The sequence below is a fragment of the Petromyzon marinus genome, chromosome 7 (genome assembly GCF_048934315.1).
Source record: "Petromyzon marinus isolate PM22_M1 ecotype Great Lakes invasive population chromosome 7, UKy_Petmar_22M1.pri1.0, whole genome shotgun sequence".
Lineage (NCBI taxonomy): Eukaryota > Metazoa > Chordata > Hyperoartia > Petromyzontiformes > Petromyzontidae > Petromyzon > Petromyzon marinus.
In genome coordinates this window covers 13353990-13379208 of record NC_133673.1, presented here as the reverse complement: position 1 = coordinate 13379208, position 25219 = coordinate 13353990, and the positions used below count along the sequence as shown (strand labels likewise).

Sequence of the window (25219 nt, the reverse complement as noted above, 5' to 3'; positions counted from 1 at the left end):
CATATTGAGAGTTCATTAATTGATATATTAACCTTAAAAGGTATGCACATACGAACATTATTAATCTATGTACACACACTTGCAAATAGGTAAATTAACCACACTCCCCAACAATGTTAAATACCTAAATAATTGCCTTGTTTTTATATATTGTAAAAGCCCGGCGTTCTGTTTGTCCGTCAACTAAATGATAAGAACCTTTCAGAAGGCCTGAATCAATAAGTTATAGAAAGTGGACCCCCCAGATGTGGAGGTAAAAAGTTGATTCAACAGGTTTCCAAAAATTGTCAACCCCCCCCCCCAAAAAAAGAAAGTATGGTGTGGAGGCATATATATACAATCACCCAGGAATGTCTGTCCTTAACGCTGGTGACGTCCCTGCACATCGGCCAGCCCCCCTCATTAATATTCATGAGCAGGTGACATCCTCCAAATGGACACCCCCCCCCCCCCCCATTATTATTACCTATGAGCCAAGAATGTCTGTGTGCAATGCTCGTGACGTAACTCCACGTCGACCAGCCCCCCTCATTAATAATCATGAACAGGTTTCGTCCTCCACATGGACCCCCCTCATTAATGAGCAGGTGACGTCACTCATGAGCAGGTAACATCACTCCACATGGAGCACCCTCCCCCCTCATTAATAATCATGAGCAGGTGACGTCACTCCACATCAAACAGCCCCCCTTATTAATAATCATAAGGTGATGTCCTCCAAATGGACACCCCCCCATCCATTCATAATAATTAGCGGCTGACGTCACTCCACATGGGGGTCCGAGGCGCCTCCTTCGCAATTTCGCTTTAAGTTTCACGTTTCATTATTGAAAGTGAATCTAATAAATAATTCTACGCAGCAACAAAGTGGATTTCGTGTCTTTATTTATTTCTTCAGCACTTGAGACAAAAGGCAAGTCTAATTTATGCTTCTGCATTATGGTAAAATAGACATTTCTTAATGATTTTCCAGATATTGTATCGAATTCCAATTTATTTCAACCCCAGCGACTGAAAGCAGAAAATGATCAAGTATCAGAGCAGTGAATTTGAACAAATTGAAGGTCAGTTATATACAGTGTTAGTGACATGAAGCTCAGACCCCGATTGCTTGCCCATCGCCACATAAATAACCTTGTAACAGCTCTCTCGCTGGTTCAGCAAGTGTTGTAACAGCTCTCTCGCTGGTTCAGCAAGTGTGGTAACAGCTCTCTCGCTGGTTCAGCAAGTGTTGTAACAGCTCTCTCGCTGGTTCAACAAGTGTTGTAACAGCTCTCTCGCTGGTTCAGCAAGTGTTGTAACAGCTCTCTCGCTGGTTCAGCAAGTGTGGTAACAGCTCTCTCGCTGGTTCAGCAAGTGTTGTAACAGCTCTCTCGCTGTCAACAAGTGTTGTAACAGCTCTCTCGCTGGTTCAGCAAGTGTTGTAACAGCTCTCTCGCTGGTTCAGCAAGTGTTGTAACAGCTCTCTCGCTGGTTCAGCAAGGGTTGTAACAGCTCTCTCGCTGGTTCAGCAAGTGTTGTAACAGCTCTCTCGCTGGTTCAGCAAGTGTTGTAACAGCTCTCTCGCTGGTTCAGCAAGTGTTGTAACAGCTCTCTCGCTGGTTCAGCAAGTGTTGTAACAGCTCTCTCGCTGGTTCAGCAAGTGTTGTAACAGCTCTCTCGCTGGTTCAGCAGTTCCACTGCTGGCTTATTTCTTCCGCCTGAGGACGACCGCTTGTGTTGCGATCGAAACGTCATGATATATATTTTAATTTAATTATTTTTCTACAGTCACGAAAGCTTCAAATCAAGATTGAGGCGTTTTATAACACAGTTTTGTGCCAGATTCACTGCCATTAACACAGTGCTACAGTGAAATGCAGTAAAGTGTTTGATGACATACTTTCGTGCAAGATTCACTGCCATTAAATTTACACAAGATACAATTATACTCTGCTCGATTTTTTTCATGTAAATATTACAGCTTCCGTCCTAGGACGGGCAAAAGGCTAGTGGGGGGGGGGGGGGCATCAGTGGGGGCGAGGCGTAAAGTGCCGAGAGGCCGCCTGTAGGAGCCAGAAATTCGAGTTATACAAATTTAGAACAAGCGGAATGTAACATTGCGGCAAAGTGTGGAAGCGGCACAAAGCGGTGGTTTTACCAGAGGGCTCTTTAACGAGCTGCCAGAATGAAGAAATCCGACGAGCTATGAAGCGCTTGACAGGTATAAAAAATGTTGTGGCTACCAAACCATTAACTGAGTCTCCATTGAGTTGGGGAGGATTCGTTTGTCCTGAACAAAGAAGTGGTGTGCACACACTGGACACCCACAAACAAACGTGCTTCGACTTTCATCCAACTACATACACCGAGTAGATCCATGGAAGTAGACGCATAGATGTACAGACAACTCCATGTAAGCAGGCACACGTGATGCGTGAGAGGTACGTATTGAACACAAAAACTTTGAACTTGTTTCATCGCCATCTCTCACGCAGTGCCCTGCGATGCAACAAAGATTCCCCACCCCCGTATAGCATTAAAAGATGGTCGGGGCAAATGAATAAAATCCGGAAGGGGGCAGCACTACGCCCGGCCGCCTTTGTCTCCCCTATTGGTGATTGGTCAGATGTTCATCACTGGTTGGTGTTTGGCCGCGAGCGGGAAAACAGAACTCTGATCGAGATGACTCGCGATGCGGACGGAGTTTCCCGGGCAAGGCGAGAGAAGGCACAGAACGAGTGCCATTGGCTGCGATAATTGCAATCAACGCCAGACCCCCAAGGTGCGCGTGCCCATGGCTATAAATAGGGGGCATTGAAGTGGGCGTGCACACGCAACTCCACAGCGGTCGCCAAAGACGATGTGCAGATGGTTTATTAACAACCCCTCCCCCCGCATCACACCGCTTAAAAGAACCGGGATTTTTTTTCCCCCCACCCCAAATACAATCGTTGAATTAAAAGTTTTGCTGAACTTAAAGGTCGTTGTCTCTCTCTCTCCATCCATCCGAGCCACCTTCCATTGTCACCACAAACTCGTGTGTGGACTTTATTTTTGTTTAAAGCATCCGAGCAAACGCTTCTAAATCGCCAACGATCCACCTGTTTTACCACCACCACCACCGCTCCCACCACCACCAACCTCCCCCCCCCAACACGGAGAGCAGTAGCCGAAGGAGTTGGGAAGGACGAGTTGGTTCTTCCGCGTGCGAGATGCAGGGCTGCTCCGTGCGAGAGATGGCGGCGAGATTCAGTGACGTGCTCCGAGCAGCCCCTGCTGGCCTCGTGGCGTCGACATCGACGTCAGGAGCCGGACCTGAGGATGAAAGCGACCCCAACTCGACCGGTGAGAGAGAGAGAGGGGAGCGTGGTGGTGTCTCATGGGCCACGATGTTACTGCCACTTTTATGTACGGTTCGCGAAAACTTTTCAACACAAGTGGGGAGTGCAGAGAGTGTGCTGTGGTGAGATAAGTAATATTTTTTTTTAAACACGCTTTAATGAAATGTACCGTACTAGTAATGGAAGAACTTCACGACTCCAGGTAGTGGGCCCGAAGTTCGCTACAACGTGGGCAATTACAGCCAACGTGAGTTGACAGTGGACAATACGACCCAAGCCGAAACATAACATCTAAAATAGATAGTTGAAAATGTTTTTTTTATTTTTTTATGATAGAATATGGTAGTGTACTGATGGTATTGTCATCAGTATACTAAGCTTGCAGTCGATACCACATTGGGAAGCGGGTTAAATTTGAGTTACAAGATTTAAGGATACAACAACAGAGTTAATAGAAAGCGTGTAATAGTAATAATACAAGAGGCGGCCTGACGCTGGAGCTGCCGGGCAGGATCGTGTCGCGATTCTCGCCTTGCGGCTACGAACCCGACGGCCCGAGTTCGATTCCCACTCGCCGGTCCTGGGCCACCCCTAGGTCGACTCGGCCTCGCAATGAGTAGCTGGTGCGGTGTGTAAACACATCGCCGCTGGGGATACGAAGACGGCCGGGCGTGGTGTCGGCCACCCCCTCGTTGTACCGTGCCGGCCTTCAGGTGCTCGCTAACAGCACTTGCCCCAACGGTGTGCGAAGGCTATACGGGAGATTCTAGATTTGAAGCTTTCGTGACTGCAAGGATTCATACTCTTTGTTTTTTTCGGTAATGTCACGTCGGTAAAAATAAAATAAAACTAAATTAAATCACGACGTTTCGGAGGCAACACAAGCTTCCGTCTTCAGGTGGAACAGAGAATTTGTTGTCGGCGAACTTTGTTGTGTCTGTTCCACCTGAAGACGTAAGCTTGTGTTGCCTCCGAAACGTCGTGATTGAATTTAATTTTACCTACGTGACCTTACCGAAAAAAACCAAAGCGTATACGGTAGATCTTTGTCTTTGGGGCGCATATACCCCCACAAATATAACCAGTAACCCCCCCCCTCCCCCATCAATTATCACAGGGACCAATCACTGCGTATGAACATTAGTTTTGTTCCGAATTCTATCCCGTTGTTCATTTCACTGGGGGAAGATTGTTCTGGTTTTGTGTATGTACGAACACGTGTAGACTTTAAATGTCAATGTCGAAGCCTCCGAGAGAGAGTTCATTATACAGGGATAGCAATTCTCTAATCCTTCCAGAGTAGGCTCACTCAAGACTCTGTTTTCATGGTGGTTACTGCATGATATCGCCAATTATTTTACTTGTGTAAGGATATCAGATGACCCGAAGATAACGGCACTGCATAAGCGGAAATAACGATCAACAGTTTAGCACGTAGGCTTTCGCTACCAATATTCAGGGTTTTTATTTTTGGTTAGATCGCGTAAACGTGTTGTTAAACCCGCCACCAACCGACACGGCCAATTATTAAGGTTGTCACGTAAACAAAACATGCCAATTCGTTACTAGCTCGGCACACCGGTGTGTTGGGAGAGTGAAACCCACGTTTCCAATTCCGAGTCGGCTTAACACTCCGCACGGATGGGTTGACGCGTTCATTTTGCTGTGCCGTCAGACATGTCTTCACCACGGTCTGAGAGATTTAACAGATCTCCTCGTTATCCACCAACCCTTGTCTTTAAAACGATCGCGTGCGTGTGAGCCGCCTCCCGTGCTGTCTTGAGACAAACCACGGAGATCCGCGTCGAGTTTCGGCGAATGCAGCGCGTGAGTACAATACGGCCACGTGTTCTAATCGCCACGTGTTTACAGCGCGTGATAACAGCACGACCACGTGTTTACAGCGCGTGATAACAGCACGACCACGTGTTTACAGCGCGTGATAACAGCACGACCACGTGTTTACAGCGCGTGATAACAGCACGACCACGTGTTTACAGCGCGTGATAACAGCACGACCACGTGCTTACAGCGCGTGATAACAGCACGACCACGTGTTTACAGTGCGTGATAACAGCACGACCACGTGCTTACAGCGCGTGATAACAGCACGACCACGTGCTTACAGCGCGTGATAACAGCACGACCACGTGTTTACAGCGCGTGATAACAGCACGACCACGTGCTTACAGCGCGTGATAACAGCACGACCACGTGCTTACAGCGCGTGATAACAGCACGACCACGTGTTTACAGCGCGTGATAACAGCACGACCACGTGCTTACAGTGCGTGATAACAGCACGACCACGTGTTTACAGTGCGTGATAACAGCACGACCACGTGTTTGTACAATGAAAACTATAGGTCCCAAACGCACTGGTTTGGTGGGGACAGTCCCTGTGGTTTAAGGAAGCTTGTCCCGCAGTACATAAACTTTTAGAAAATCGGGAACCCCCCCACCGTTTAAAAAGTATTCTGGCTCTATGCTCCACTCATGATGCGGGGTGGGTGGGGGGCTAAGGGGCCGTCCATAAATGACGTCACGCACCTAGGTAGGTGGGGGGGGTCAGACATTTGTAACGATGTGTGACGAGGTGGGGGGGGATAAATGTGACGCCACATCAAAATGCGCAACTTTAAATAAATATAGAATTATTATAACAACACTAATTGTTACAACAACACTCTTACAACATCAGAGTGCAGCGCCACATTAAATACGCACTACAATGACAATAGTTTAAAGCGATTTGAAGCATGTTTTATTTTCAAAATGGAAATATGGTTTTGGGGGGGGGGGGGCAGAGCTTTGTGACGTCATATTTGAGGGGGGGGGGTCAAAAATCGTCCAAGATCGCGTGACGTAATTTATGGACGGCCCCGAAGTACAGAACTACCTGCGTGGTGGGTGGGGTTCCCTGCTTGGTGGGTGGGGTTCTCTGCTTGGTGGGTGGGGCTACCTGCGTGGTGGGTGGGGCTACCTGTATAGTGGGTGGGGTTATCTGCTTGGTGGGTGGGGCTACATGCATGGTGGGTGGGGCTACATGCTTGGTGGGTGGGACTACCTGCATAGTGGGTGGGGCTATCTGCTTGGTGGGTGGGGCTACCTCAATGGTGGGTGGGGCAGTGCGTGAAGTTGGGTGGGCGGTGCTTTGTCAAAGTGGGAGGGGCTGCTGCACGCCCATCATGTGGCCTGGTTGAGCCTGCCAGAAATGTTTTTTTTACCAATATTTAGGGCACTGTTAAGCATATAACTTAATGTACACTGATGTGATGGTCCATTGATGGCTCAATAACGTCCAGCAATGGACTGACAAAGAGCTAGCTGGACATGAGGTATGTGCACGTCTGGCTCTTTGTCAGTCCATTACTGGATGCGGGCCTCGCCAACACTGCGTAGGTCGTGAGGATTGTTTGGCCGCGTGACGCCACGCCGGTCGTTGAATGTGGGAAGCCAAGACGGAGCGCAAAAGTTCAGTACAACAATGGATATTGCCGCGTAGCCCTCCGCTGCACGCGGTGCATTTCCTGCGCGGCCTGCCGTTCAACAAACTGACGTCTGTAAATATTCTTGGTTCTTTCGGTAAAGTCACGTAGAAGGGAAACAATAAAATAATAAAAATATAAAACAATAAAATTCTCACGACGTTTCGACTGCAACACAAGCAATCATCATCAGGTGTGCGGAACGTTCCCCTCGGCCGTCCCTCTGCGCACCCCCTCTCTCCCCCCCCCTCCCCCTCACTTGCAGTCCCAATGGTGTAGTGTGGTCGGTCACCATGGGCGCTTGTGCAAGGACAGGATTGATGAAAGGTGTGAAAATCACCTGATGATGATTGCTTGTGTTGCAGTCGAAACGTCGTGATAATTTTATTGTTTTATATTTTTATTATTTTGTTTCCCTTCTACGTGGTGACTTTACCGAAAGAACCAAGAATATTAATCCCTACAGTCACGAAAGCTTTAAATAAAGCTGACTATACTTGGCTTCTGAAATTGTACTTAAATTAAATTCCTGGCTTCCCTGTCCACCCGCTGTTTCCACTGCCAACAGGTCTTCCGCACCACTGCATGAATGTCCCAACAATGACGCGCATTCCCTGTCCGGGCATGGTGCCGTTGCCACCACCGGCACCACCGGCACCACCGGCACCACCGGCACCACCGGCACCACCTTCGAAGGCAGCGTCATCCTCGTCGTCGTCATTGCCGGCGTCGTCGTCGTCCGTGGCTGGTGCCGAGGGCGACACGGCAGCGCCGCCGGGCCACCACGCCTTCCGCGCCACGCAGGTGTGGAGTGAGCTGGTGGCGACGCTGCGGGGCCACGTGGACGCGAGGAGGAGGAGGGTGCAGCTCCGCTACCACGACGACTGCTTCACGGGCGCCGACGCGGTGGACGTGCTGATCACGCACCTCGCGAGGACGCCGCGCTTCGCCACCTCCTGCGAGCTGTCCAGGATCCAGGTGAAGTACAGTCGTCGTGCGGAACGTTCCCCTCGGCCGTCCCTCTTCCCTCTGCGCACCCCCTCTCTCCCCCCCTCGCCCTCACTCGCAGTCCCAATGGCGCAGTGTGGTCGGTCACCATGGGCGCTTGTGCAAGGACAGGATCGATGAAAGGTCGCATGCCACTGCCCAATTTCCCCCGCCCTCTTTGCAGCCTGGCGCCTGGGCCCCCCTCTGGCCTGTGGTGCAGTTGCACCACCTGCACACACAATTGCTACGCCCCACCGCCGTTCATCCATCCGTGGCTGTAGCAATGTGGTGTCACTGGGCACGATATAAGGTTATATATGCACGTATTTAAATCCTCAAGTCTGTTTTAATTGATCTTTCTAGCAAATGGCAGTCGCGTTTTTTTCCCACGACCATTTCACCGCGGCTGCAGGTGACGCGGCTGTGCCAGTCGTTTGTGGACTGCGGGGAGCTGGAGCCGGTGGGCAGCGCGCGACGCTTCGGCTTCTTCGGGGAGAAGCGCGCTCCCACGTTCGAGGACGGCAGCTCCAGCTTCTACCGCTTCCCGCTCGAGGGCGGCGGAGTGGCGCGGTCGGCCGTCGGTTCGAAGGAGGCGAAGGACAGGTTGGTGCGCGGCGGCACCTTGTCTGTCGCACAGCTCGTCCGACTTCCTTGCTTGATGTTGGCAAATCCGGATGTCCGGGGTTGTAACGATTCGCCCGCCCGCCACCCCCCCCCCACCCCAACCCCCCCACTCCTCCCCAGCGATTACGATGAACTGTCACGATTCAAAGTGGTAATGAAAAAAATTAAAACCTCCTGAATAAATACATGCAAGGTACCAGATTAGGATTGCACACGGCATCACCGCTCACCCCCCCTCCCCCCCCCCCCCCGAGGAGGAGGACTCTGAGTGAGGCTAGGTTGGGTAAACAAGTGTGAAATAAAAATGACTTGATGATTAATTTGGATTCATCTATTAATTTTGTCTCGTTGCCATGGATGGCTCTGAGGTGCTGAGAGCACATTTGGGAGTGAGTTTTGGGAAACGCCTACGTTTTTTTTGGTAAAAAATAAAATAAAAGTCTGCCGCCCGCTCGCTCCTAGGCCAGAAGACTCCAGCCTGATGTCCAACTGCACTGCGGTCGAGTCGAGCGACCAGGCCCTGGAGAAGATGTTCAGCAGCGTGAACCTCCTAGGGCCCTCGCTCTCGGCCACTGCTGACAACGCCCCGCAGCGGGGCTGCTTGCTCTCCAAAAAGGGTACCCGCACGGGTCAAAGGTCGACGCGTCTTTCTGTGAGCGATGAGGTGGTGGGTGGCGGCACGCCACTCGTGCCCACTGGGGGTGCTTGGGCAGTGGTGGAAATTCCCCGTTCTCATGGAGGGGGGCTCTTTTTTACCGTGAGACTTCCAAAAAAACCTTTTTTTTTTAGTACAGCAAATGCGTTAACAACGCGGAAAGCGCAATTTAAAAAAATGTATAGCAATTGATACTAAATGTAATTTGAATGTAAAAAAAACACGTTAAATGTTTAATAATTGATCTCGAGTTGGCCTAAGTAAATTTAAGTAATCGATTAAATGCCCGGTTTTTATTGCTTTTGTGTAACTCAAATCTCATGACACGAAATTGCAGTTGGGAAAACTAGTCCCATACGTGTGTCGCTGGACCTGGAGGCAACGGTTGGTGCTTGGTGACGTCATCGGCTTCGTCATCCGCGTCGCACTGGGCGATGCTCGTAGGGGGTTTCCCGCCTTCTGGGCCCCCCACCCCCATGCAAATCGATCGAAAAAAGTCGTCTCGAAATCTACTTAATTGACCAATATGAGGGTGGGGGGTGGGCAGCTCTAGATTTAACGCGCGCGTGCGATCGTGATGGAACAACTGTGAATGCTTTCACCGGCCAGATTTCTGCGTCTGCGTGTGCGTGCGCGAGCAGCCGTGGCGGAGGTGTGGAGGCACCAGACACTGCTGCGACTGCTCCAGCTCATAGACCTCGCCGTGCTCGACTCGGTGCTGGAGTCGCCACCCTCCTCGCCCAAGCGCGGCAAGAAGCGGGCGCCGGCGGTGTCGCCCGCGCCGCCCCCGCCCACCGCCACTGACGACGACGAACTCGTCGTCCACAACCCCTACCTGGAGCTGACGGACGCCGGCCTCAGCCTGCCTGTGTGCGTGCGTGCGCATTCGGTCGAAGTGGGGACACGTCCGTGTAGAACATGTTTTATTTCTTGAGGCCTTAAGATCTTCTGATCGCCATCTGGTCGAGGTTACGCTCTTTTGGTGGTCGGGCTTTTGTTAGCGTGGCACCCAAACTATGGAACGCCTTGCCACTTGAAATCAGGCAATCGCAGTCTGTAGGTACATTTGTCTGCTTTGAAACCCCATCTCTTTAAGGTGGCCTTCCCCTCTTTAGTTTGGTCGGTTGCCCTGGTTCTGTTTTTGTTTCCTGCTTTTCATGCATTGCGCATTGGGATCCTAAGATGGAATGCGCATTATACATTTTTATTATTAAAGCTGCCAAACGCGTCCTAGTTTTGTCTCGGAAACTACCCAGTCGTGTGTTCTGAACCCAAATTTAAAAATTAGGATTTTGTTCCCAGTTTAACCCGTGTTATGGCTTTGTGCTCGACTCGGTGCTGTGTGCAAAGGTGGGGGGGGGCTGGGTGAGTCGTGGGTGGGTCCTGTGAGTGCAGAGTTCCCAATGGAGTCGTCTTCGCCTCGCGACGCGACGCCGCCGAGCGTCGAATCAAGGTGGAAATTGAGGGAAAATAATATGGTGTAGATTATTTTAAAGATTTCTGGCTGGCTGCTAGCTGAGCTCCTCTATACCCCAACAATAGCTCCATTGGTGGTGTCGGCCTGCGGGGCCGTTGCCACCGAAACTAGCTGGGTACCTGAGTACACGGGATTTCCCGTCTGACAAATTAACGTTGAATTGAAAAGGTGGCAGAAGTTCTCGTGGACACTGAAGAGGTGGGAGCAACACATGCAGAACACTGATCACGGTTAATACTCAATTCTAACTTTTCAATTTGCGCTCCGATTAATGCAATTCCTTTACCAGAATATAATTTAAATCTTAGAAAACAAAAACCTCGCGATACATATTGTCATGACATTTTATTGTTCCGTGAAAAAAGCTGAGCACTTTCGGTGTTCCCAGTACAGGAGGATCGTGGCAAGTGTCAACAGGGCAGCTGTCTCTTGTTTTTCAGTTGCAGAACTACTGCTTCTCTACCCGTGCGTGTGCGTGTGTGTATATATATAGTTCGATTCCCACTCGCGGCCAACACCAGTGACGCTAATTATCTGAACCAGTCAAGGGCCCCTCCCCCGAGGTTGACTCTGCCTGAAATGAGTACCTGGTGCCGTGTGCAGTGCTGGCCACCCACTCCTTCGTGTACTGTTCCGACCTTCGTAGGTGCTACTTGTGAACAGCACTTGCCCTAACAGTGTGTTGAGGCTATACGGGGGGGATCTTTGTCTTTACACATGTATAACACAAGTAAGTAAACTTCCACGCACCCACCCCCCTACCTCTTACGCACGTTGACCTTCTTAAGAAAGCCATATGCACTCTAATCGCCCGCGCGTCTCCGCGCCGCCAGCTTGGACGAGTGGCTGGCGGCCGCGCTGGACTGCCTGGACCACCTCCCCGACGCGCTCGTGGTGGAGGTGACGCAGAGGCTGCCGCGGGGCTGGGGCGGGGCGCACGGCGGCCCCGCCAGCGCCGTGGACCGCCCGGACGACGACGACGGCGACGCCGCCGCCAAGCGCGTCCTCTTTGACGTCGTCGGCCGCCACTACGGGCAGGCGAAGCGGCCGCTGCTCGAGAACCGCCTCTTCGACGTCCACACGGCAATCCTGGAGCTCATACGTAAGTGGGGGGGTAGATGGGGGAGGGAGGGAGACGGAGGAGGAGGAGAGACGGGGGGGGGGGGTAAGGAGTTGGGTCAATACGTGTGAGATTTGTGCAGACGCAGGGCTTAATTTTCCCTCGCCAAATATTTTACGGGTCGTCACTTGTTGTGGACTGGAGTAGTTGGTGCGTGACTACTCATAGTAGTCATAGCGATGGGTATACTGGATGTGGTGTGCCGTTTGGGGGGGGGGGGGCATAATTTATTTGCGGATTGCTGATGGACCTGGCTAAAGTTGAGTCCTTGTGGCATGGTTAGAGATGTGACTGAACATCGATTACCTTTTTTTGTTTTTCTCATATCGATTAGAGAGGGGGGCAGGTGGTGGGTGTTGCAAGACGGAGCTGATGATGGTCTTAGCCCGGTCACTAAAATGAGTGCACAGAAAATCATATAAAAACTTTAATTTCATTTGATTCGAGGGGAGAGGGGGGGGGGGTCGTAGATTAGCCCGCTCGGTCGGGACGATGCCGGCCTGTCGTCCGCCCTCTCACGCCGCCGGTCCGCTTTGACGCCCTCTCTCTCTTCTGTGCCGCCGCCGTCGCCGCCGCGCGCAGTCAAGGACAGCACCGCGGTGGCCCTGGAGGCCACGCAGCTCTGCCTGCGGCTGCTGGAGGCGAGCGTCCGCGAGGAGCTGCGGGCGCTGCTCCGGCTCATGCACGTGGCGGCGCTCGCGAGCTCCTACCGGCTGCACAAGCAGGCACGAGCGCAACGATTCGTCGTCATCGGCGGCCGTGATCTCGCCCTCCCGCCCGCTACCGCACGAAAGTCTCTCCTGAGCCACCGATTTACGCGAGCTCCATGGGTTGATTTTTTTTTGCGCCCTCTCCCAGTTTGCTTCCCTCGTCTTTGGCTGCTACTTCATCGTTAGTCTTGTCCAACAGCACACGGCCCCCATCCCTTCTAGGGACATGTCCTACCCTGCCCCCTGCCCCCCTTCCCCTCCGCATACTTTTCTTAAGTCGGTATGAAGCTCTTTTACTTATGTGTGTGTTCTCTAATCTGTTAATTTTCCCGTCCCTCGGCGGATTAACAAGCGTGCACCTCTCCCTGCTTCCTGTCGCTCACGTTTCAGGTTTTGTGTTGCGTGCTACCTGTCGATGGTCCGCGGTTTTTGTCAATCGTGGCCGATTTCAATTCCCACGGGGGGGCGTGGAGTTTCTTACGTGCAGTGCTTCGTTCGCGCCCCCCACCCCCCTTGCCTAACCGTGCCCCCCCCCCCCCCCCCCCCCCCCCCCGCACGGTCGTTCTCTCCGCACAGACCGACAATCTCGCCGTGGTGCGACGGACGTTCGGCAAGGCGATCGTGCAGAACAAGGCCCTCTCCAAGAGCCACGCCGAGCTGCTCATCTCCTTCCTGATGGACAACCACACGGAGATCTTCAAGGTGGCCGGACACGTCTTGTCACGATGCCACAAGTGAACACCCCGCTTTGTTTGCGAGCCATCTGATGGGTTTCCCAGGATGTCGCGGCGGGTCTGAATTTGCATGGTTGGCTATGTGCGGTACGAAAGGAAGTTCAACATACATGCTGTACATTCATGGAGTGGTGCACCCAGCTGAACAATGTGGAGGAGACGGAATGGTTTCCCAACACGGGGTTGAGTACCTAGTGCGGTGTGTAAACATCGCCACGAGGGAGACAAAGGCTTCGAGCGGTGCTGGCCGGCCACCTCCCCTCATTGTGCTATCCCAAGACTATACGGGGCTCGTTGTGTTAGGAAGTGAATTGTGCAATATATCGAACCCACGACCTTCTTCATACCAGGTGAGGTAATTAACATCTCACCACTTGGACCCACCCGTTTCCCCAACCCCCCCCCCCCCCCCCGCAACAATTGTCATTGCCCTCATGGGGGGGGGGGTGGGGCACCCTTTTCCGCCGCCGCCAGGTGCCGGTGTCGCTGCACGTCATGGTGAGCGAGCGGCTGGCGAGCCTGCAGGGGGGCGGCGACCCCAACCGACTGCCGGGCTTCACGTACTGCGTGCGGCAGTCGCGCGCCGAGTACGCCGCAGAGGGCGCAAGGGCCACGGAGGAGGCGCTGCGCGGGCTCGTGGCCAGCGTGAGCGAGGACACGGCGCGCTCCGCCAAGCACAAGCGGCGGCTGCTCAAGGAGCTGCAGAGGCATCACCCACAGGCCTTCTCGCAGCACTTTGCCACCATGCTGTGAGGTCGTAGGTCGTAGCTCCCCCGATTTCCTCCCCCCCCCCCACCCCTTCGCACCCCCACCAGCCCCCACCTCACCCCAACCCCAACCTGTTCCACTCGGTGTGCTTTGGCGCAAGTGAATCGTGACCGGCAAGAATGTGGTTCGATCATATAATGGTGGTAAAGCAGAGAAAGTTCTCGGCCGGATAATTGCAAAGTTCCAATCCTGGTGGACGTTGTTAACGGGGAGCATCGTCCCTTCGGGGGTCGATCAAAAAGTGAGTCGCTCGTTACTTTTGTGGGGACGTTGACAGTAATTGCCTTGTGGAGGGAATTGTCCCCCCATCGTACGAATGTGTATTTTCATACCCAATGGCTCAGGGCTGTAAGTAAGATTAGCATCATCAACTCAATGGTCATTTGAACAAGATATTGCTGCCGAGTTTAATACGCTTTTGGGAATTGACATAGTGTATAAGTTGCATAAACTGTAAATAAATGATCTGCTAAGGTTGTAAACAAAACCTATACAAACGAGATGAATGAACAAAGAAGCCGTATCCGGGAAAAGCTAGAGATGAGACGAATCGCTTTTAATCTTAACTGCATGACAAATCGCTGTGGCATTATTGCGCCCATCTCACGCAGTGTGCGCACAGGCTCTTGTACTGTTTGGTCTTGTGACCGGTGCCTGTCTCACGTGTTGAGGAGACTACAATTCTGTTTTCGTGTCAGGTGATGCGTGCAGCAGGTGTATTGAGAAACTGGAATGCGATGACGGTGGCTTCAGCATCGGAGATTTTTGCAACCGGATGGGACACGCGCAGCCCTTGCAGCTTCGCCGGAGAATGGCCCATCTGGTAGGATTTGGAGCACTGAAAAATCTTAATTTTCGGAATCTTCACCTCGTCCCCCCGACCATCAATAATTAATTCGCCTGCATCGTAGATTGTAAGAAACTGCCACGAGCGTCCCACTGGTATTCACGATGAAGCCATAGTTTTGTTCACCTGGTGGTTTTCATGCCGCTGCTCAGCTGTGAAACTTTTTGACTGGCGCTTAAAGTGGCATCTGTGCATGTTCCCGGAAGGCGCTTGTTTCTGCCATGTGCTAAAGGTCACACATTTTGACTCGAGGATTGGAATTGCTGTAGTGCCTTCTGCGGTAATGATTGCTTTTTACCCGTTCTTGGTTGCAACTCCCTATCTGTAGCACCAAAGTGTTGTGAATGTTGTTTGCGATGAAAATGCCCTGCAAGTGAAAGTGGTACATGTTCTCTTTATTTCGTTGGTATTAGCTGTGGGTCTGTGCACTCGGCGCGCGTTTGTAATCAGTAGCTGGTGCATGTCCTGCACTGATTGTTTTAGGTGGGTTTGGAATTAAATAAATGTCAGAAAGGGCTGAGGCTTAAACTCAATTTGCACTGAAAAGACGACGTGCACATCTGGGATTTGTCGGATGTTAGTTTGTGCGTTGGCTTTAAAAGCTGTTGAATGTGTCATGTCCTGGATTAAAACATTAACCATTGCATAATGTACTTTTTTAATGAATTCTAATAAAGTTTTTGTTATGATTTGTCAGTGCATGCGTGTTATCCAGCACCTTGGAGGCGAGGGTGGATAGCAAAAATCGGGGGCGGAGCCAGGGCGGGTGACAGGGGTGACATTCTGCGTATAAGTGTACGACACTCGGTCTGGCGGACTGACAATGCAGTTGCACGCAGTGTCGCCAACCGATGGCGTCTAGTTCAACGGCCTGACTCTCTAATCATTCTTGAAATTAAAATTTGTTGAATGTCACCCCGGCCTGAAATCCTGGCTCCGCCCCTGGCAAAAATTGCTGCAAATGGTCATTTTTTTAATAACTTTATTTTTACAATTAACAATGAATTCCTGCATTGCCTTTAGGCTTATTATGCTCCACATAACATGAACGGTGTGAATTTCATGGAAAAATCAACAGACGAACCTTTGAAATAAAAAAATGGCTAAATATTCATAGCTTTATTTTCCAAGGAAAAGTTAAGTCCTGCATTGCTCTGTGCTATAAACAGTGGGCATTTTCACTATGTAATTTTTCACAAAATGGCCAAATTTTCATAGCTTTATTTTCCAAGGAAAAGTTAATTCCTCTTGCCTTTAGACTTATTATGCTCCGTGCCATAAACAGTGTACATTTTAATGGTTTTTTACTTGCAAAAATCGGCGTATGAACCTGTCACTTTTTGCTAAAAATGGCCAATTTTTTATAGCTTCATTTTTCAATGAAAAGTGAATTCCTGGATTGACTTTAGGCTTATACTGTACATAATGGAAAAGGTGCAAATTTTAAAAACAAAAATTCACATGGAAAAATCGACAAGCCATCTTTCACAAAAAAATGACATTTTCATAGCTTTAATTTTCAATAAAAAGTGAATTCCTCCATTGCCATAATAAAAATCGATCAATGAGTGCAGGAAAAAACTTGTTTATTTCTAAAGAATATTGTTACGAATTTTAAACAACTTAGTAGAATTTACAACTCGTCAAAAACGATGGCAAGTTTTTTATTTAAATTCAAATGCTTTAATTGCACGTTCGTTACGTATGCAGTACATTGTGGCAGGGCAGGAGAAAACGTGTTTTGTACAAGAAACGAAATCTACTTGCATAAAGTAGCATCCCTCATAAAAAAACAAAACGCTTGGGCATTAGAGTTAAATGTGGGTAATTGTTGGTCACAGCTCTTAGGCGCTTTGAGATTCACCAAAATAGACATTGCTTGGTGTACTGACCACCACCGCCAGAAACAAATAATACAGGAGATGCAAAATCTTTGGCCACTGCACACATCAACAAGCCTCCAAGGCACAGATGCATCGAAAGAGCTGTTCACCTGCCCAATTGCTTGCGCCTCTCCACAATATATTGGACAATTTTGATGGCATTGGGAGTGGTATTTTTGGCACACACCGCCACATTCATCATTAACCTTGCATTGCTAAAGAAATATAAGATATTACGTTTTAAGTTGTGAATTTAACTTTTTTTTTAAACATAGACCGTGAAGAAACGTCCAGTTTTGTATTGACATGAACACATCTAGCTAGATGATCATGACTAGCTGATGACAAATGGGAAAAATTTACAACAAATCGGAAGCCGATTGATGGAAGGAAAAAGAGGGGGTATAGCCTGAAAATTAGATGACAGGATGAGATCAAGGGATTTGGAGAAATGCATTGGATGGAACTGGCATAAGAAGAGTGGAAAACATTGGCAGATACCTTTGCCCAGAAGAAGGAAAGGCATTGTTAATATTTAATACGCACTGTAAATGTGTGATGGGATATGTTGCATTCAAGTAATGACTGGAAGACGAAATATGGAATGTGAGGAACAGAGACTGAGAATATCAGAAATCGAGGACGAGCAGGAAATACTTCACCATGCTAGTTGGGGGATTTTAGGAGCATGGACTTGGGCACATAGTAAAACAAAGGACTTTGCTGTACCCCCCACGATGTGTACAAAACTAAATTCGATAAACGTTTTTGTGCAGAAAGCCGTTCATCCAAACGACACTCTTCAATGCCACAGTGACGCACAAGCATCAGGGTCCATTTAAACCACGTCCCAGTTCACAGTATCTGGCCACGCTGTTTTCTTTTTGAGCTTAACGGCCCGGTAGTCATTTGTTGTCAGTGGAGGAAATGTTCGCTTGCTGGCACAACAGCTCAAATGCTCGACATTAAAAAAACGATTGGGTTTCCTGTCAGCCGGCGAACATCACTGCCTCTTGTGATGGCAACTGCTCAGGACCCCCTCTCTCTCGCCATCCCCAAGAGTCGTACATGGCCGTTACGTCATCAAACGTCGAACTTCTCGTCGCACGCCTCGTGGCCCCGCTCCTCGTACTCCTGCCGTGTCACCACGAGCGAGTTGGAGAAATCGGGAGTGCCGGACAGCATCACGCCTCCTTCCCACGCGTGCGTTATCGGGCTACGGGGAGATGCGCATATCACAACAAGGCCGGCAACTTTTATTCTCCTTAAATTTTACGCCCCAATTGTGCTGATGGCATCTCATGGCACGAGATTGAGTATCCATTCGGATCTCCTTAGTGCAGCACAACTCTTCACAGAGCTACCTCTGAGCACGTTTCCACCCACCCTGTATGTGAGAGTAATGCCCCTCCTCACATGACCATTGAACCAATATTATTAATGGTCTATTTTTTTACAGTTGGCGACAACCGAAATCGTCAGTGTTGAGCTGACTTTGGCCAACGTTAAACTACAAATGGTCAGCAATGAAATCAAAAGAGTAACCATATCAACTGCAACTTTGTAACTGTTGCTCTGTACCCTGCAACATGGATACATGTAGAAGATGATTAGGAGGGGGGAGTGCTCATCATCTTTCCATGGGGAACTAAGGATCACTCTCTCTCGCTCTCTCGCAGTTAAACCAATTGAAATGTAATAAAATAAAGAAAAACACGTTGCGTACTTATCGGGCTGCGTGACGGCCACCTCATACTCGTCCGGGGTAAGGCTGCGCACATCCGCAAGGACCCGGTCCCGATATCCAGGAAGCAGGGAGCCGCCTCCCGTCAGCAGAATGTTGTTGTACATGTGCGGGTGCATCTCTGTTAGCGACCAACACAAATGTATACAGAACAATTATCAGTTGTCAATTCCCTCGGTCTGTCCTCTCAACACCACATCTCGGTTTCGCATCGAAGCTTGATAGTTGTCTGATTTTATTTTAATCTTTGATTCAGAATCTGACTGGACTACACATAGGGCTAGGCCATCCTTTTAACTTGTGCCTAAGAAAAAAGTTGTAACTTTGCATGCTTGCTGATGTAGTAATTTGTGTATAATTGAATTCACATATGCTTTTAAAAACAATTATTTACTGTTAATGATAAAACTTATTTACGGACGGTATGCTAGTGCCATTCATTCATATTCTTATTTAATCCAGAGAAATTGCTCTTCTCCCAGACAATCTCAAAACTTTGAAGGACCTCATGCCCATCTGCACTACATGTCTTGCACCCTCATCCGTGCTTTCAGCACATCCCAACTCGACCATTGCGACGCTCTTCTACACAGCATCCCCAAATCTTTAAGTATCTCCATATGACCCTGATATGAAATGCCACCACCAGACTGCTCACCCGCACTTGTGAACAAGACCACATCACCCGGACACTCAATCCCTCCACTGCCTCCCAATGCGATCACAGATCGATTATAGTGCACTAACCGATCTTCAAGATCCCCCGAGGACTCTACCCTAATTCTCATCTCTCGACACCGCTTACCATGCACTCCATTCTAGCGATCAGGGCTTTCTGTCAGAAGAAGTCTTTCTCCTCCGCTGCTGGCTGCCCATGCCCGAATTGGACGCGCGCACCGCGAGCTTAACAAATGAATTAAAAATAAATAAAAATCGATGGAATCCATTAATGGACGCACGCCTAACGTGGCTGAATCCCTCACCTTGGGGCAGGCTCTGCACGGCGTGCGTCACCGCCTCGGGGATGCCCATCTCCTGTACGCCGATATCGGACGGGTGGAAGAGGATCTCGGGGACGGCGAAGCGCTCGTTGGTCAGGCGCAGGATCTGCTCCCCGCCCGTGTACTTGCCACTTTGCGCCACGTCCGAGGGTGGCTGGCCAGTGGAAACATACACAACCGCATTATCAAGTGGCACGGGTGTCACCATGCCTAAAGCTTGCAAACGATTTCACGCGTAAAGATCCTTTTGTCAATTTACTGCTCGATTAGTGCCTCCCTCAAATGCTGCACGGTTGGTAGGGGATGTCTGACCAACTGCGAACCCAAAAATTGCGACGTTTCACGGAATCATGAAAATTCCTGTAATCGCCGCTCGGGGATTCATCAGGTGCCTTACCTTACAGTAGCCCTTTCTGATGCTGCTGAAGTCGGGCAGTATGTAATCTCTGACGATGGTGTTATCATCACCTTTCAATCTATCCGGGTTTCAGAGAACGACATACATCGGACACAGTGAGAGCAACGTAGAAACACAGACGCTGGGCATGTGCTGCAGCGATTTAAAATCCACTCACTGCGCTATGGCCATGTCCTTGTAGAACTGCTGCGACACGTAACAGACGTCCTCCTTCACCTGGTTGATGACGTAAGTCTCGTCCATCACATGCAGCTGCCTGCACAAGTAATGTCAGTGCTGCCAGTGTCAATAGTTTCAGGTTACACGTTTACCTTATGTCAATTATTATTTGAGGTTTTATCCTTATCTCTTCAGTTGGTTTAATAAGCTGGACTTGAATCAAATTATGTTATTGGCGAGCCGTGTGGTCTTGGATAATGCTCACCTGTACGATATGATCTCTTTTAAATGGTTTGTCAGCAGCTTCCCCCCAACATTGATCCTAGAAAAAAAAGAGTAAAATGTGCTTAGTGAAATGGATAACAACTTGGTTTTATTTTCATTAGGGATGTATTTTTTAAAACACTGCTATAGGGGATCGCAAAGTTCAAACCAGAGAAATATCCAATTTTTATTACGTTCAGGCTGTATGGATATCTTTCGCAGGAACTGCAGCTCACAATTTAACAATGCAACCCCGAGGTTAAACTCAAATAACTAAATGCACGATAGAAAATTCAAAGAGAAAACTACAAGGGGGGTTATCAATAAATCCATGGCATGACAGGTGGCACAATCATTAGTAACTGTCGATTTGAACCCTCGCGTTTCAATGAATTTCCATGATTCGGGGTCACGATGCAAGAAATCTATTCTTTTTTTCCTTCACATCACGGTGAATTGTGGCACCTCACAAGGTTGCATGGGGTTAAGTCAACTAGTTAACCAATTTCAAAATTATAACAGCAACTGAGGTTGCATGGAAAAAGTAACAAAGTACATATTAAAGAAGTCTGACAAGACACGCTTTCGTCAGTCATTGATAGCGGCATTAGAAGTGCAACATATGAATACAATATAATCCCTTCTCGTATGTACGTATATTGAACTTATTTTGTACCATAGCCGAACATGCTAATCCGGAGGTGTGTATTGTGAGTTCAAGAACAGATTTCAATCGACGATGTGTTACTACAGTCCGAGCAGTCCGCCATCGGTTCCTCTTATCAGGCCAGTCTTTGTGATCACCCCTTGCGTTACGTCAATGGCGCCCTTTTAAGCCTCTGTTGTTGTTTTATCTGCACGTGGAGAGGCAACCTGCGGATTCCTTCCTTGATCTTCTTGCCCCTGTAGAAGGGGACAATGTGTGTGAAGGAGAAGCCCGACTCGATGATCAGGCAGCACAGCTCGGAGGGTTTCTGCTGCTGGTAGCTGTAGGCGCTCAGAGTCGCCGCTGTAAATGACAAAGAGAAAAGAATGGACCGGACGATCCATGTTCTGGCATTGCGAGCAATGGGGCATTAAAAATGGTAAGGGTTAGTGGGCACTTTTCTCCATGGCAGCCCTGGTGGAAAGTCTAAAGTTCAGGTAGCCAGAAGACCTAGGGTCAACTTAAGTTATAATTGTAAATGCAATGCAGTGAACACAACTTTTGTAATTATAATTAACTCCAGGTCTGCCTGTTGCAGGGTCTGAAGTGGAGCAGTGATGTAATAGCGCACTGCCTTGTGAACTCAGCAACTAGAGTTTGATCGCTGGCTAAAACTAATATCAGTGGTGATATCTGAAATGGTTGTGGGCTCCAAACCCTTCACCGACCAACACCGATCAAAGCACCCATGAAAAAACAGAATATAGAGAGGCCTTTATCCAGCGGTGAACCTCGAAGTTGCTTACCCTAATCTGCCATGAAATTCCTAGCGACCTTCTATCGCATTGCAATCCCTTTTATTGTTAACAGTGGGCAACCACTGTCCTATAAAGTGGGGCTAGGCATTGTATGGATGTGAGTTGTATGTAATGGCGAATTCAGCGCTTATTCATTACAACCAGATGATCTACTGCTCCAGCTAGGGTGGCGGCAGCATGGTGTACCGTTCGTGCGCAGTATGGAGCGGAATTGATATTCTTCAAAGAGGATCTCATTCATGGACTCCTGAATGGAGTGGAAGTTGAAATAGGGCTCGGTCATGATGATGTCTGTTTCAGGGAAGTCCACCTGTCCATCAAAACACCATGCACAAGTTGCAATCAGGGAAACTGTATGGAGCAAATACAAATGGCAAGTGTTTTGACTGTGCACACAAAGACAGAAAAATATTATAAAACCATACATTACCTTGTACATTTCCTTTCCGAATAAATGGTCCCAGACTTGCCTCTGTACATCCCAGTTGACCAAATACCCCTACACAAGAAAAAAAAAGTACAGACCAGCAAGCACCTGTCAAGGAACTGTAACACAATGTAGTGCAATTTGTCAAAATATGAAGTGAAAACATTTGCAGTTGTGAAACAACAAACAGCTATATAAAAAGATATGTAAACACATTAATCATTAATAGTACCTTAAACATCATTGACCATGATCTACTGCTGATGAATGAAGGCTTCCCCAAGCCGTCAACATCTCTTACTGTCCCTCAATGCAACAAAACCGTCTTGCAGGTGAATGAGGACCTCAGTCCAGGCTCCAACAACCAGTGGGTGCCAAACAATGTGATCACCACTCTAGTCTGTGCGAGGTTGTTAAGATACCTACTTGAAAAGGGTAGCAGACCATTCACATTCAGGCGGCGTTAAACCTCTTTTTAAATGCAAAATATAGAAATTACGTTTTGGTAAATGGCCCTTCATCACAACAGCAACAGCCTTTCTTCAAAACAGAAAGGCCAGTGCCTGAAACTTATCCCCATTTTATATATATATTTCTGTAATATGGCAAACAATGATGGTGATGTGTTTTTTTCTAATCTTCACAGCAGCAGCTTTTGGATAACCATGGAAATGCATCGTATGCTTTCAGATGCGCTTCTGCGGCCAAATGGCATGCTCTTGCTTCTGATATTAGAAAGTCATTGGGGCTATACACTTTTGAATCTAGATTGAAAACTAATTTATTTAGAATTGCTTTTTATGTTTCGTTTGTTGTCCTTTCCCAGCACCTCCGATTAGCATGGCTGGCTACTTACGGTGCTAAACAAGTTCAACATACATATATGTGTAATGACATGATGACACCTGCTGGCTGGGAAAGGGAAGCACGGGTATGGGGACGGATAAGGGAACATCCAATCGGAGAGGGAGAGGTATCTGGGGCAAAAGTAACAGGTGGGGTTGGCCGAGATGCTCCGGTGAACCTGCTCAAAGGTTCCACGAGAGGGCGTGGCCGGAGGCGGGGCCTAACCACGCCTGGGGGGAATATAAGGGGGGGCGGACCCAGGGGCTCGGGGTTCGCGTGTGGATTCTTGGGTCCTGGCTGCGTCGTTGCTCGCCGTCATCTCTCTCCGTCTTCCGGCCACGTGAAAGATCTCCTGCGGGGTTTCCATCGCCATCCTCGTCACTCCGCCAGCCAGCGGCGTGGCCGCGTGAGGGCGGTGAGACCACGCCGGAGCGATCGGCTGTGCGTGTAGCCAGTAGAGACGTGAATATCTAAGTGTTGTACTCGGAGTGAGAAGAATAAGGTTGGCCTGTGTTGTGCCCAGTGTGAGAAAGTACCCTCTGCACGATGTGTCGCGGAAGTCGCTCATTACATACGTATAGAAAGCTGCATGTGACGCAGGTGTCCACTATGTACAGTTACCTTCTGAAAAGGTAAAATGAAGTAGAGCCCCGATGGATCTTTAATTTCATCGAGCTGGCTAGCCGTGAACGTCTTCAGTCGAGCCGTCTTCGAGCGGAACTGACAGTTCGGTATAATGCTGTTAAGGAAACGGTGGGGGGGGGGGGGAGAGTTTGTTAAAAACAAATCACGGAAATATATATTCGATCCCCTTCGCAAAGCTGACAACCGACAGCTACTACAATATGCACGGTGTACGCAACAATGTAGAACTACACAGTAGAAGAGACTGAGTTTATGTAAATCCACTACAGAGTGAGTTTTGGTCATGCTGTTCTTACCCAAAATACCATCTGTGTTTTGATTTAAAGCTTTCGTGACTGCAGGGATTCATATTCTTGGTTCTTTCGGTAAAGTCACGTAGAAGGTAAAGTCACGTAGAAGGGAAACAATAAAAGAATAAAAATATAAAACAATATTTTTATAATTTTATTGTTTCCCTTCTACGTGACTTTACCGAAAGAACCAAGAATATACAGACCATCTTTGTGTCACGACTGTGCAACCGCTTGCACAAAACATCTCCAATGGCATTTCCTCGAACTTTTAACGCACCTCCGATTAGAAATTGTGGCTGCATATGGTGCAAAGAATTTTCGGCATTCAACTTCACTATCAGCCAATGTCTATCCACTGCTGGATGAAGACCTACCGGCGCCATCCCTCACGTTCCTCTACACCAGCTGATCTCATTGGGTGGTTTGATTAATCATCGATGTTTTTGGGTCAGAATCGCGTAAATAAAATGCGTGTCTAATAAAGCTGTCACGTGATGAACAAACGTGCCAATGCATAACTAACTGCACGCACCCGTGTGCAGTAATCTCGCAACATTAAATTGGGTACGACGCTTCACTCATAGTTACAATCAGCATCATCAGGCAGCTGCCAGAGCGGCATGAGACGGTGTTTGACGCGTTCACTCCTTTGGCTGCGATTCTGTCACCAGTCTTGCCCATCGCTGCATTAACCATTCTCTTCATGACGTGTGCTACCCAGGCCTATTTACTTTTATTTTAAGACGAGTGTCTATTGCCTGCGCGTGTCATCGAATCTATGTGCCCCTAGTCCTGTCTCTCAATGCAATTCCAAACATTGCATCTCTCACTTCGCGAATAACAGAAGCTATTTGCTGTACTGCCATCTGCTGGCCACCTCTCACGCAAGCTCACGCATACTTGAGGTTTTAAAAACCCGACAGCTTTTAACAGCTTTAACCAAAAACCCGAAACACCAGTCCCGTGGTCAGCCCTCCACCACCACCACCTTACCCCAAACCAGAACGCGGACCCAGCCTGCGGCCTCCTCTAGGCTCGCGGTCGCCCCGCTAGGCGAGAGCGGTGGAGCGGGAAGCGGTGGGGGGGGGGGGGTGAGGATGGAGTCGTGGAAGAGCGCAGCCGCTCACCTGACCGAGTCCCCCGCGTATCCGATCTTGGCCGTGTAGGCGCCGTTGTCCAGCACAAGCACGACCATGGCTGGCCGAGGCAATCGAGCAGTAACCGACTCCTTCGCTTCGCCTCAGCCTCTGCTTCGCCTCAGCCTTCGCTGTCTCGCTCAAAGTGAAGCTCCAAGTTAACTCCCCCACAGGCGGACAAGCCGCGTCCACGCCTACGATTGGCT

The 25219-nt window shown here is 49.2% G+C and overlaps 2 protein-coding genes across 2 annotated transcripts; one reads left to right on the top strand and one right to left on the bottom strand.

Moving 5' to 3' along the window:
• The first annotated feature begins 2797 nt into the window (after positions 1-2797).
• On the top strand, positions 2798-15422 carry LOC116940012 (DEP domain-containing protein 7-like). The gene is made up of 10 exons (XM_032949210.2): positions 2798-3327; positions 7380-7789; positions 8211-8401; positions 8885-9039; positions 9719-9947; positions 11388-11656; positions 12257-12399; positions 12961-13086; positions 13593-13867; positions 14585-15422. The coding sequence occupies exons 1-10, from the start codon at positions 3195-3197 to the stop codon at positions 14586-14588; spliced, it is 1935 nt and encodes a 644-aa protein (XP_032805101.1). The 5' UTR covers positions 2798-3194; the 3' UTR covers positions 14589-15422.
• An 807-nt stretch (positions 15423-16229) lies between these two features.
• ACTR6 (actin related protein 6) lies at positions 16230-25219 on the bottom strand. Its single transcript, XM_032949209.2, has 11 exons — positions 25005-25219; positions 23561-23678; positions 22097-22165; positions 21853-21976; positions 21076-21211; positions 20204-20260; positions 19937-20035; positions 19759-19837; positions 19344-19515; positions 18343-18481; positions 16230-17832 (listed from the first exon to the last, which is right to left on the bottom strand). The coding sequence occupies exons 1-11, from the start codon at positions 25070-25072 to the stop codon at positions 17700-17702; spliced, it is 1194 nt and encodes a 397-aa protein (XP_032805100.1). The 5' UTR covers positions 25073-25219; the 3' UTR covers positions 16230-17699.